Below are 15114 nucleotides of genomic sequence, written 5' to 3'. Positions count from 1 at the left end.
CAGTGATAGTAATAACGTGATGAAAAAAAGCTATGTGTTCAAAGATAGGGAGAAAAATCTTACCACTTTAACCATCTTATTTGTCAGAATGTTTTTTTGCTTTTAACCAATGCTTCACATCAGAAATTATCTGTGATGGCTTCGGCATCCTCCCAAAACTCTAGGATTGAAAATAAAATACAACTACATTTTGATATGATGTGTCGTTGTTTCGTTCAATTAAATTTATTATAATTCAAGTTTATCAATAATCCGGCCAATATACAACATTTACACTATAATACAACCAACATGTGAGTGTTAACCATGAATTTGAATGTTGGTTGATAAGATGTGCAGAGAGGAATATTTATCAGTTTCAATGAGATATACACTATCTTAAAACAGAAATGATATGCTTCTGAATTTTCATAATCGTACAGCACGATGCATCGTGATTTTCATGTTTCAGAATAAATTCAGAATAAATTTCATTTTGTTCACTCTCACTTTACCTAGCATATGGTTCCGAACTACTTTTTAAAAATAATCCTTAATTGCACTCTCCGTATATAAATATTTTTAGAGCCATCCGAGAAGGTTGCTGGTTGCATAGTTCATAGTAACGTGTAATCTAGTAACAGAAATGATAACAGTTATACATCAGATCATAAGATTCACGCCGTTCCGTATTCAAAAGATTATGGTAATTTGGACTCGAGTTAGATTATTCATGATCAACGACATATCTGCGAGTACTCAGCATTGTGATCTTATACCAAAAGACGGTTAATCATGCCGCGTTACTACAAAGTATCAATGCTTTAGGTTTTAGTGGATCTTTTTCCGGCATAATGTGGAATGCCAAGCCGACTTCCTTATGCTTCTTTAACGTACACACTTTTTGTATAACATGTGTATAAGTGTCCAAGAAGTCGTCACCGAAATCATGCACGTTAAATTAAATAAGCCATTTTAAATAAAACATGGGACAAATATGCTTTAAAATTCGTTATCTATTTGGTTCATGTGTGTCAAAACTTGTTGACAATTTTTTTTATCAGTCTAAAAGGAAAATATTGCAATCATTGTTGGTCTTAAGGATGAGTAAGTACTGCTTTAATTGTTAATATATTCAAAATATCATTTTTCTTCTATCTTTTTGAAAAAGAAAATTCATGTTTTTTTCTGACTAAAATGCAAAATATATTTTGAAAATAGTTTTGTTTAATTGGATGAGGCTAACAAAATAGTGTCTCTCAAGCATGCTGGACAAGTTATGTAAATAAAAATCTGGACAAAATGTCGGAAGCATTATTCACAATAAGTTGACATGAAAATTGCAGAGTCGGATTGATTGAGCCTGTACATGAGCGATTATAAAACAGCGCAACCCCCCTCACGCCTCTTAGCAGCGGCTTGAGCGGTACTGAATTTTCAACACTTAAGTGATGTAAGCCTTGTTAACATTGTGTAATGGATTTTGCCTGCTTTGTATTTTGTTCTTAGTCTGTTCAGACTTTGATATTAAATTACAACAAAAACACCACAAAGGCTGAATGCAAATATGTTTGAGAAGTCAAAATACCCTTAAGAAGAGACCAATTCGTGAAACTTGTCCCAAACATATTTTATATTAATGCTTTTTATGATTATGGACGGTAGAGGATATGTTTTATCCTAGGTGGTGTTTTTAAAGAGGAATACGAGCCCTGAGCATGGAGTAAATATTTAAAATATCTTTACTATATAAGCCTCATAAGTTAAGTGACCTATATGGTGGACCATTTTTTACTTTGTACCCTTTGATCATAAGTTTTATAACTGTTGAAGATATCCACAATGTTAAGCTGCCAAATATCTTAGCTATGGGCTTTGTAGTTTAACATAATGATCATTAATTGTTATTATTCAAACATCATAATACAAATATTGCCACTGAAAACGTTAAGGTTCCTGCTGAGGTATTTATCACCATAAGTGATAGCTCCAGTTTAAGAGTAATAAATATAAAATAAACCAAGTCTAGTTTTTGTATAAAACAGTGTCTTTTGAGCGCAATCAGTAATTTAACGATATTTTTTTATGAAAATTGTCAGTATTTGAGATGGGTCTCGATCTTTAATATCATTTCTTTTCAGTGTTACTCGTCCTGTCAATTGTACACCTATTTGTTCAAAACACCGGTATGTATAAATTATTTCCTTTCATTAGCTAAATCATTAACATTATCTTCGTAGTGATCTTAAATCACTTACATTCATTCATCCGTAAGACATTCTAACTTTAAGTTTTCTACATAAATTTCTAATTTATATTTTCCCAATGCTACTACGTACGAGGGATGCTCCAGATAAAGATACCATACATTTTTGTACGTTTTGAAAGTTGATGTCTTACATATTCTGGAAAACCGATATCATTGGAGCGCAATGAAAAAAATGATAATAGTTGATTCAAGCCCCATAACACCTAAGATTTATTAAGTAATGAACGTGTTTTTTTTGTATATTTTGATGCAGCTGCACTAGAATGTTTCAGCTGTCAGTCTATAAACGATGTCAATAGTTGCAACAACACACTGGTATGTAAGGATGGACAGGTGCGTACAGTAAAAAACGAAATTTCAGTGATCTTTTGAACAGAACTACTAGTCCCGTCTATAATCTATATTTTAACTTTTCATTTTTTCAAAGTAGTTATTTCTATTAAACTTATTCTTTGTATGCCTTGTGTTTCATGTACAAGGAATATACTGTGCTAGACTTGTTTTGCCACAAACATATCAGTATCATGCTATAAAGTTTAGTTTAATGTAATACAAAAAGAAAACAACAACGAAAAAATAAAAGAAAGACAAATAAAAAAACCGAAAGAAAAAACCTGATGAATGTGCAATGAAGAAAGTTGAATACATTTGTCACACATCTTTTATATCCGGAAAAGCTAACTAATGTTATGGAAATTTCTAAAACCCTTGCAAGTGTCTAATATTGATGCCTCAGGACTGTGCATGGTTTTGTCATTTGCCAAAAGTGATAATATGCTGTTGTTATTAAAATTAATTCCTTTTCAGGCTTGTTTTCTAAATACTTCATCGACAAATCAACATCACATGAATGTACTAGGTTGTATCGACAATCAGGTATAGTATATTATGATAAATCGTTCGTAATAAGTATGTTTTAATAAGAAAATGCGGTTTTCGAGTCACACACATTGATAATGCTAACACAAATCGTATACTTGTAAAATGTCGACACTTTTCGCCACGTCGTGTCTTGTATTCAGTTTTATCAGATTCGCTTACACATTTGATGACATATTTTAATAAGCAGAGTAAGAAACATGTCCGGATTCGTGTATTGATTGGGTTGCCTTTATACTAGGGATGTCATCTGGAGCCGAAACGGTCATCCGGATATCCGAATCAAACATCCGGATACATCCGGATGTTCGGATCGTTGTTATATTCTTAGTTGGCTGATATGACGTAACCATATTTTCGCGACCTTTTTCAAAGTGTAATAGTTCGTTTTACTTCTTTTTTAATTGAATGTTTCGTGTCAAAATTTTTTCGTTTTGATTTTATTATTTCTATATAGAATATGACTGTTATCGATAAATTTACTGCATATGGTACTTACGATTTAAAATGAAATGAAAATGAAATTCACCGCCGATTGTCTCAATTCCTCAATTAGTGCTATAATACAAAATAACACTCGCTCACATTTGTGAAAACAATATAACACGCATACAATTTACACACGATGACCTTTGACAGGTGTGTAGCCGGCTTTTCAAAAGAATCTGCCAATCTTTGATGTTTACCAGCATGTAGTCCTGGCTGTTTGATTCGAATCATCAGAGAAGTTGCCGAAACTTTCATGAATTACACGCATTTTAAGTGTTCATAAGTAAAAAAAAACTATGAAAAAAATGTTTTTAAAAAATGCACATGTTTGATTAACACTACAGTAAAGGAGAAAGTTATTTTGTCGGATAATTGTCATATCAATTTCAATACAAGCTGTGATAATTAACATATTATTATTCGTAAGTGCATTTCTTGATTTGATTATTTTATTTCTACAGAATTTTCATTTTCTCAAAATAAGGAGTCGACGGGTCGTAAGCCGAAATATATTAAAAGCCATATTAAATATTTAAATTTGGATATGAGAAATGTAACATCGTTGCCGATGACAATCGCACGGGACTTAGAATATTCATCTTAAATCCTACAAAACTTAATTTGTTTGGTGTTTAATATATATTAACATGTGTCATACCTGACTCGTAATTATTATAGTAATTATTGATTTTTTGTGGTCCGCAGAGATTATGATGTGTATTGTCAAACTAAGGTACAATAAACAATATGGTGTCAACACCATGTCTACGTCGATTATTTCAACGCATGTTTTTTATCACATTTTCTCAATATTCTGAAATATTTTTTGCGAACATTCGAATCCGAAAATCGGCTCCGGACACTGAATCGTGATCCGAACGATCGGATATCCGGACTCCGAATGACATCCCTACTTTATACAAAGCAGCATAGAGTAGTTACTATTATTATTATTTCTTCTTCTTTTTTACGTAACAGCAATGTACAGCTCATGGAAATATTCCAGCCACTATAGTAGGCAGAGATCTTTATACGAGACAAACAACTGATTGCCTTGAATGCTGTTCCAGTGACCATTGCAATAAAATTTTATGCGAACATCTGAAACGTACGTATTTGTCGTGGACTGACCTTTCTAATGTTATTCAGTCTATTACAGCTGTAGTGTTGAATATTAAATCTTTCAATTTTAAGTCAAGTTTTTTCAAATTTTTCAACATATTTTTGTGCATTTGATTAACTCTAAATTACAGTTTTGTTCTAACACATACAAGTATCTTGAAAATGACCGGTATGTCTATAACAATTATTATCTTAGACAGCCTCAATAAATTTCAGCTCAATCATGTATTGATGACGAGTCCATTGACTGTGCAAGACTTAACTCTTTGTTCAACATTTGCAATGATATCTCTCAAGCTAAGAAAGTGTGCCCTAAGTTTTGTAATTTGTGCAACGTTGGTATGTAAACTATCTCTCACTAGTTTCTTTTGATAAAATTTATCATTGAAGACAACGCCACAATGATTGCAACATTTTTTCGAAAGTGTTTCATAAGAGATGAAACATGTAGCTTTATTTTGGTATGAAGTCAAACAAACTATCTAAAGTTGAAAAATAAGCTAATATTAAAATTCGGAAATGTTTTAAAAATAGTTTAACCGATATTTAAAGTCTAACAAAAACTTATCAGCGATGCTTAATTATTTAAAATCTATTAATTATTTATTAATAAATCTCGATTAAAGTTTGTTAATATTCAAATTCGAATTTGTGCTGACTTAATTCCATATAGTTGACGGAAACTGGACACCGTGGTCTGCATGGTCCTCGTGTGACGTTACATGCGAAAAAGGTTTACAGACAAGAACCCGATCCTGCACAAATCCTGCACCACAATACGGTGGTCAGATGTGTCTAGGCAATAGTACAGACAATAAAGTGTGTGAACTGGATCTTTGTCCCAGTATGTTATGAAAGATAAATAATATTTTATTCAAAATGGATGCGTCGCTCAAGCTAAAATTTTACAATATCTTGAATTACATGTAAACCAATGTTAATTCTAATAAAGAACATGTAACGAAAATTAGCAAGTAACCGATAGTTTGAACTCATTTATTTGTTACAAAATATAGATGTTTTGCCTTGATGTGAGTACGGGGTTATATTAACAGCACCATACTGTATAGATATACCGATATACCTATTACATAAGTATTGTCCTCTTTAATGACATTAATTAAATAATCCTAATTCAGTACATGGTGGTTGGGGTCAGTGGCAGGAATGGGGATCGTGTTCTGTAACATGTGACATGGGAATGAAGAGTCGCAGCAGAGATTGTTCAAATCCTCCTCCTAGTCGATTTGGTGATCACTGTTTCGGTCACAATCAAGAGTCACAACTGTGTTTACCTAAAATCTGTTCAAGTACGTGTAATGGGAATAATAACAAAAAAATACTGCAAACATTATGTCATTTTATTTCAGTGATAAAGTTTGCCTAGTGAAAATCATACACTATCTTGAGAAATTAAATATACTTGTTTTTAAACATACTTGTTTCACTAGTATCAACCCCATTTGCATTTAATATATACTTATCATTTGCTTACAATTTTACACGTATGTGTTGCAATAATGTATGATTAAACTAAAGTAGAATCAAACACTGTACTACTTATTGATATTAATTGAATACCCTTCAAAACATTTACTATCTCAAAAGTTTGCCTAATTGATAAAAACATCTGTGTAAAAGTAAAGAAAACCTGTCCAAAATTGCAAATACCTTTTTCAGATGGTGGCTGGACTGCGTGGGAGAGTTGGAGATCTTGTAGTGTAACTTGTGGAAGCGGGATTAAGTCAAGGTTCAGAGCATGTACAAACCCAAAACCATCCCCATATGGACAGTTTTGCCAAGGGAATAACATTGAAATAGATTCATGTTCACAAATAACTTGTGGTAAATCAATCGAATGTTTAAATCAACAACAACAACGACAACAGCAATATAAATATTAAACAAAAAAAAATCAAAAACAAAACAACAAAAAAGAAAAAACGATTTTTTATCCATTGTAAAATAAACTTTATTTCAAAGTCCTGTATCTGTTTTCTGCTCTTCTTAATGTTCTTATGCCATTTTAAATATTTCTGATATTTGTGAAAGAATCATGATTTTTTTTATATAAACCTAGATATTGCAAAACTGAAAACGTAACTATTTAATATAGTGGTAATTGCGCAAAAATGAAACACAAACCAATCTTAATTTGCCAAAACCTCTAACAGGAAAGTATAAAATATGTTTGTACTAGACTGCAGCTAAATTCCCTTTTCCCTCTGTAACGTACATTCATCATCAGATGCAAACTTGCCCGATTTGTTATATGAGATTTTTTTTCAGATTCTAGCCATTGTCAACCAAATCCCTGTATCCATGGATCGTGTATTGACCTTAGAAATGATTTCGTATGTACATGTGACCAAGGCTTTGAGGGCAGAATTTGCAATATCTGTAAGGAAAAATACGTTTTTGTCTTGAAAGATATTATTACACTCATGAATCATATTATGCAAATTGACATTTACAAATTAAAATCACTTATTTGCATTTTATCACATTTTATCATATACTATTGCATGTTCGTGCAGATATATGCTGACAATTATAGCGAAACGAAAATGTTTGCGTTTGCAATTTGAGCGCGTCGATAAAAACAAAGATTCTATGTTTTACTTTAAACAGTTTTTATTTTAAAGTATATAATTATTATGATGAATAGAACATTAAATCAGTGTACCTTTATTACTAGATTTAGTGAGACTTAGAGAGTAATTTCTTTAAACCAATACATATCTTCACCCAGAAATTCATTTTTCTAACTTACAGCAAATTCGATGTGTAAATCTAGCCCTTGTGTTCACGGAACATGTTTTGATAACAAGGATGGTTTTGTGTGCTCTTGTTCCGCTGGATTCAGGGGAAAATACTGTAACACAAGTAAATATGTACCAAAATTTAAGACGAAAGATACAACACGTGAATGTTTGATTCTCTACTTTTTCAAACTGAAATTACTGATTAAATACGAGCTTACGAAAAATAAGTTAAACACAGTTTGTAGAAGTATAGAAATATATAGATATCCTTCTTAAATCAATTTCTATTGCATACTTTTATTTACATTATCGTTTGCAAAAGTACCATGTCAAAAGTATTTTTAAATCAAACATGTGGAACACAGGCAAGGGCATTATGTCAAACCAAAATTAGATAGATTCATGGAAATCTGTTCGAAAGTGCCTTATATTAGAATTAAGCATTAAAGAGTTGAACATTCAACATACTATTTGATATATACAATTAAGGTATATAGTATATTTATATCGATATATGCTCCAAACATGAAACCATGACTGTTCTTTAAATGTATAACTTGTAATTTTACTTTTATCAAAGGTATCGACTTTTGCTCTTCAAATCCGTGTATTCGAGGACACTGTGTGAACGAGGTAACAAACTACACTTGCAACTGTCCTCCGGGATTTACAGGCAACCTCTGTGAAACAGGTAACGATCTATGCAACCTATCTAAACTGCAATAACCCGCATTTACAATATTGAAATAAAAAGAAGAAAAAGAATAGAAAGGAGCGTGATTAAAAGAAGAACATCTCTGTGAAGTCATTTTTATTCACGTATGACCACTTACCAGACCTGAAAAGAGAAACAGTGCGAAAACTTTAACTAATCTCCATGATAAAATGGTCCCGTATGTTGAACAAATACGGACGAGTACGGAACATATTTGTCTAATAGTAGTGTTCTTTGTAGTTATAAATTATTCGAATCTCATACTTTAAATCATAAGGTTCATTATAGAAAATGAATGTTTGATTGCAGTCATGAGGCTGATGCTCTTCTTTTTAACATTAAGAAATAGTTTTATGGAGAGCTGTCCTACACAACTCGACCTAGGCACCCACGTCCGCATTCAGTTTATTGGTTCAATTTTTGAGTAGTTAAATACTTTTACTAAAACGTCCCTTTTCTTTACGGATTAACTTTAAACTTCAAATAAATGTTCTTTATCATATCCCATATCATGTTTTAGAAGGTTCACAACTATTATATCTTTTCATAATAATCTCCCCCTGAACTTAGAAATATTTTGAAAATTTGGTATATTTCACTTTACCCTTTTCCTTGTTAAGAGCTTTCAAACTTCAAATATAAGTTATTTATCATCATAGTTTTGATTTTCTTTACTGAGTCCGAAATTTAGTCAGTATAGCGAGTAATCTCCTCTGACAACTCTAGTATATATATTTTATGCGTATTTTTTCAGTTCCAGCATCTGATTGTTATGATATTCAGAAAATGTCTCTTGGTAAAACAAATGGTATATATGGAATCCAGTTGTGGAAATCAAAAGTCTACAAAGAAATATACTGCGATTTTGAGACTGCCGGTGGCGGATGGTCGGTAGGTTTATAACATTGCAAAATTGAAGAAACTCAGTGAAACAAAAATAATTAACAGTGTTGCTTTGTACTTTGACAATAATAATCAAGCAATACTGATTATTCAAAGCATATGCACGAGCACAACACCCTGTGCAAATATAGTCTCAAATTGGCTTGTGGTCTGATTCCTGTGTGTAATTGGCTTAGTTGATGGCCATTTAATCCACTTTTTGTCCAAATGTGAAACTTACACCAGAGCACGTTCATAGTTTCTCCTTTACACAAAACCAAATCTTACAAAATTTTACTTTTATCAATTGTTATTTACAACGAACGCGTATATAATTTACATAACATTCACTATAAGCCGATCAAAATCGGCGTTACAAACGTGCAGTATTATCAAGTTCAATATTATCCACATACTGACGCTAATTCCCCCTTTGGCAGACTCAGAAAATGGAAAGACTGTTTCTAATAACAGGTGGTCCAAAGACGATTTAATGGTTCAGTGGACTTCTACCGAAATCATGCCAATTACTCCGTTGGTTTTGGAGATATTAACGGCGAATTTTGGCTAGGTATGAACTTGTATTAATAACAAATTAATGAAATATTATCAATGTCAATTTAAAGGTAAGAATTTCATTTAGCTTTAGTTGAAACATATTGTTTTTTCACCCTGCCATGGTAAAAAAGTACTAATGACATAAAGATACCTCCCAGTCCTGTTTTACTGACAGTTTCTATAGCTATAAACAATCGCTTTCAAAAAAAGTAAAAAAAGAGATTTAAATAAAAACTGTTCAAAAACGAAAATCGATTAATTATTTTGTTTGTTAACCGACTTTAAACACATGTTGCATTGGGTTTTATAAATAATGTCAGATTAAAAGATTAGTTTTACTTTAACAAAGTTCAATGGTAGGATACTTCGTCTTCGCGCATATATTTTGCAGAAAATCCATCGACTCGAAGGTAATATACAATTTTACTATAAGAAAACGTACGAGTATCAAAAAATCACGTATGACCAAAGAATAACTATAGTACTTGAGGTAATTGTAAAAAAGTGTAAAGATTTATTGCCTGGTTTAGGCCTAAGAATGGGGTAAGTGTTTTTCTCTGAAAGCTCCCACTCGGACTTTTTCCGAAACATATAAGAAATAAGGTTGAAAACCGAAAATTATTTTGAACGTACCAGAACATGAACCGAGTCATGTTTACACATTTTTTCTAGATTGGGTTCAAAAATGTCTATTCAAAAGTCAGTTTTTCTTATATCTTTTTATAAGAATGGAAAATGATCCCACTCGGATTCGATTTCAGAAATGCTCCCACTCGTACATAAATATATACAAATTTTTAAAGCACATTGCTGTGTTAATATATTATTATTTTTTAAATGTATCTTTAAATTCAAGTATACATATTCATGTAATCAGTTAGAATTCAATGAAACAGCATTTTAAAATACGATACTAATATTTAGATAACTAAAGTTGTGGCATATTTTACTATAACAATCTCGTCAGGATTAGTTATCGGTCTAAAAGTAAGGAAAAATCGGTTATGTTGAAACAATTCTTCGTTAAAGCGGTACCCTGAAATAAAAAAACAAATTGATTATACATTTAAAAAATATGATAACGTTTTATTTTGCAGAAATTATTTGTGTTTGCAACCAGTATGGGAAAAGGCATAAACCACATTGCGACGTAAGGAAGCACATGACAGGACACCTTGGCACGGCATAGCTCGAACACATATTTTAGATACCAACTGTGGATATATCTCTGTGAGGAGGAATACTTAAGAAAACACAAGAATAATAGCGCTTTGAAGTAATTGTTGTTTGTTCAGTTTTTACGTTAAGTTTTGGACAATATGTTATAAAGGATCAATTTAGTTGAAACTTCACTGGATGATATATTATAGTAAAGCAAAGTACCACAAACAAGAATGACAACCCTCCAGTTTTTGAGTTATCGCTCTTTGTTATTCACTATGATTAGTTTGCAAGGACCATACCTTTAAAGGTATTTGAGATATTAACTTGAAACTTTATATTGAGCATGTTTATTAAAGGTGAATAGCAGAGCACAAGGACTAGAAGTGTTCACCTAATGCTTCTTTGTTGTTATTTTTTTCTTTGTTTTTTTATGGGAGTGTTATCATTGTCCTGATATATTATGTCTAGGTTTTAACTTAAAAGGTTTCATTAATTTTCACGAGTGTCATTACTTGGATTTGTACATGCATGTAAGAGTTACTTCCCCTTTGAAATGTATTTCCTCCTTTTCGGCGAGGAATTTTACTATCTTCGACTCCTTCTTGTATATTTTTTTAATGTCATTGAATTACCATGCACGATATGGTAACGACTGTGATAAAAATAACTGTGATCTTTGTTTTCTGATTTATTTCATTTTGTTATTTTACAAACACTCAAGTCATTGCGTTTTAGATGATCAACAAAATATTAATGTCAGCAATTATTGAATAATGCAGGTTTCTAATGTGAGTACGAGTAATGTATAATGACTTCTTTATTAAACACTACCATTTATTAACATCTCAACAAAACTTTATTCTTGAGATCCAAACTGTCCATTTAATGTCTTATAGTCCTTGCTTTGTTGTTGGCAATAATTTTGAATGAATCATCCCTTCGGATCCAATACCAACACAAGCCAAGTGCACCTTTTTGTAATCCTGTCAGTTGAAACCTAGCCATGTTGCCTTGTTTCTGCCCGACGACGTCTTTCTTCAGAATCAAAGAAGTGATGTCACCAAACACATATAACATATTGACAAATGGTGTAAAATTGTGAAAATAATCCATAAAAGCTTAACACAGCAATGTGCTTTCAAAATCTGTATATATTTGGGTCAGAGTGCGAACATATCTGAAATCGAGTCCGAGTGGGAGCATTTTATATTTTTATAAAAACTTAAAAAACTGACTTTTGAATAGAACTATTTGAAACCAATCTAGTAAAATGTGTAAACATGACTCGGTTTATATTCTGGTTCGTTAAAAATTATTTCTAATATGTTTCCGGAAAAGTCCTAATGGGAGCAATCCGAGAAAAAACACTTATCCCGTTACCAGGCCTAAACCAGGCAATAAATCTTTACACCTCTTTTTACAATTATCTCAGGTACTAAAGCATTTCTTTGGTGCGCTACATGATTTTTGATACTCTTACGTTTTCTTACAATAAAATTGTATTTTACCTTCGAGTCGACGAATTCCCTGCAAAAAAGTCCTAGTTGGAGCATTCAGCAGGTGCGCGATGACGAAGTATCCTTCCATTGAAGTTGGTTCAAACAAAAATCAAAATTAATTTGAGAATTGGACAATAATATAAAATGATAATAAAGTGCAAAAAATATCACTGTACATATACATATATAGATGTTTTTTATTCTATTTTCAAGGGCTTCATTATATATTTGAATTATCATCACAAAACATTACGGAATTGCGAATAGATGTAGATGCGGCAGATGGTACCAAAGCATTTGAAGTATACAGGAACTTTAGTTTAGACGAAGACGATTATAGGCTTCACATTGATAAAGGATATGGCACTGCAGGTGCAATGTTTACTTGCATACAATTTTTTATGATCCATAATTCTAGATAAAAATTTTATAATATAATTATCGTAATATAATTTCCAATTTTAAAACAAGTCAATCCTCTGACAAAAATGAAACAATTCCCTCGCTTATAACGCTGAATTGTACCTTTTAAGGAGATGTAAAGGGTTTGTACTACAGTAATGGCCGGCGTTTCTCGACCTATGATCATGATGTAGATGATTATAATGGACCCAACAACGCACAACTGTGTCATGGAGGATGGTGGTACTGGTATAGTCCTTGTACCTTTGTTAATCTTAACGGCGATTATATTACACCAGGAACAGTCCATTCGACTGCGGCAGGGGATGCAGGAATGATCTATAATTCCTTCAAAGGGAAGCAATCACTGAAATCGTCGAGAATGATGATAAGGCGCGTGTAAGCAATGAAATGTTTCATGTTGCATTGTATTAAATAAAGTCTCAATTTACTTTTGGCTTAATTGTCTATCTTATACATGTTTATTATTCAATCGCCACCAATAAAAAGTTTTTGGTAATAAGTCTATATAAAATAAATTTGTCTGATAAGAATTTCGATTAACAGTGCAAAAAAATAAAACTTTCATAAAATAAAGCATTTTGATTTTTATTTTGTTATATAATGAAACTAATGTATTGCGGTTGTAACAGGTATTTTAACAAAACATAGGCGCGTTTGAGCGTTAATAAAATGGACTACCAAAGATTTAATTTGTTCCTTTAAGTAAAGTATGTACAACTATTCAAATACCGGAAATATGTTTCCGCTACAAACATTGAAAAATGTCTATAACATTTCTGTCTTTTAATTTGTTTCTGTAAATATTTCAATTGTTTGTGACTTTGAACCACGGTCATATCTCTCTTGGTTAATATCACCACTAAGATACGTTAGATATTGTTTATATCATCACTTAGAAACGCTGTTATAGCTTATCTTAAGTTTACTGATAATTCTGTGATATCAATTAAACATAAGTAGATAGTGTACATGCGTGCATGTGTTATGATGATATTCTGTGAGGGTCACAATCGTTTGCGTTTGGAGGTCAAATTGTTACTTTTCCGCAGTCATTGTATGTAACTATGTATTATTAGGGAGTCAATATGCTTTGAATATAATGACAGGTTGTAATTATAGTAATTATTCTATGACGGTCACTGTACTTCTTAAGACTTTATCAAAGTTCAACCTTAAATAACTGTTTATATGTTGAAATACACGATTTCCTTAATTTTATTGCCCAATACAAAACATGAAATAGTGAATTAAAACTAAAACTCCCTTCAAAACAACAAATTCTCTTCTCAACAAAAACAAAAATATAAACGCTACAGACTATCAGTGTGGATCTCCTAAACTGATGTAAAATCTCTCTGAAAACTCACATATTTTCTGTTGTACCGATTTGACATTGAACATGTATACAGTTTAATATACGCACAGCGACTGGTTTAAACATGATATTTACACTCCATTTAAAACAAGTTAAATGTTGATGCTGCACATCAAAGATGTGAACAGTCACAGGTAATGTACAAAATCAGAATTGAAAATCGTTCTCTATTACAGTTAAATATCCGAAGCACTAATCTTTTATTTTCTCCATGTTCTTGGTATGTGTCTGAAATTCTGAAATGTTTGTCTGTTGCGCTGGTCAAAGCAAAATAAAGTATATAACAAAAGAAATTGAAATGATTGGTAAACTTTAAATTAATTCAAGACAATATGTGCCGAAAATATGTCCATTTAAATATTCGTGCGAATTGCATAATGTTCAAATGATTTTGAGGACGAACTGTCTGTTATTTTACAAATAGCGAAAATATGTCTGTAATATCAAATAATAGTTATGAATAAATTGATATATATATATAATCAATTCTTTGTTACATATTGTTTTACTTATTTATAAAAGATTAAACTATTTGCATTAACAAAAAATGCATATTCGCCTAGAATATAGGTATGGGACCACTAAATTTGATTAAAAAAAACTAGGCAAAAGAGAAGAATCGTCGGGCACAGAATCCTTCAAAATAACCTATTGCAAAAATGTGTGATACGTTTTAAAATGAACGTACTTTTTTCACTCAGTTAATCTGTTTTATAACTTAAATGTTAATTATTTTCATGAATTACATGTCGCACACGTTTTGACTGTTTTGCGCTGCGTCTGTAGCGCCAAACTAATCTCCGTTGCGTATTTTAATGATACCTTTTGTTCCCTGTCCGAATTTGGTTCCCGTCATTAGACTATAGACGGGTCTGTGTTGAGATGAGGGTTTAGGTAGAACTGCCTATCTGATAGTGGGCAAGGGTTAGGCTTTGTAACTTGTAATTTAATAATTCGTCAAGTTATATTGATCAAAGTTGTCCTGGTTCCCT

At 31.8% G+C, this 15114-nt stretch overlaps 1 protein-coding gene and 1 long non-coding RNA gene across 3 annotated transcripts; both read left to right on the top strand.

Moving 5' to 3' along the window:
- The first annotated feature begins 1050 nt into the window (after positions 1–1050).
- LOC132747936 (uncharacterized) lies at positions 1051–3124 on the top strand. The gene is made up of 4 exons (XR_009628180.1): positions 1051–1086; positions 2121–2165; positions 2502–2581; positions 3056–3124. It is a non-coding gene; the product is annotated as an uncharacterized LOC132747936 (long non-coding RNA).
- A 1482-nt stretch (positions 3125–4606) lies between these two features.
- Positions 4607–13175, top strand: LOC132747935 (neurogenic locus notch homolog protein 3-like; the record flags this gene model as incomplete). Of its 2 annotated transcripts, none has more annotated exon segments than XR_009628179.1 (12): positions 4607–4724; positions 4955–5077; positions 5412–5582; positions 5878–6048; positions 6419–6583; positions 7028–7138; positions 7514–7624; positions 8084–8194; positions 8973–9109; positions 9575–9671; positions 10756–10934; positions 12535–12674. XR_009628179.1 is itself a non-coding variant. In XM_060737466.1 (12 exon segments), coding segments are annotated over 12 exon segments (1746 nt in total), but the record flags the coding sequence as incomplete, so codon positions are not given.
- Between the last annotated feature and the right edge of the window lie 1939 nt (positions 13176–15114).

This window comes from Ruditapes philippinarum, unplaced genomic scaffold (genome assembly GCF_026571515.1).
Source record: "Ruditapes philippinarum isolate M1 unplaced genomic scaffold, ASM2657151v2 ctg13234_1_1_1_1, whole genome shotgun sequence".
Classification (NCBI taxonomy): domain Eukaryota; kingdom Metazoa; phylum Mollusca; class Bivalvia; order Venerida; family Veneridae; genus Ruditapes; species Ruditapes philippinarum.
The sequence above is the reverse complement of the archived record's forward strand: the minus strand, read 5'-3'. Positions and strand labels throughout refer to the sequence as shown.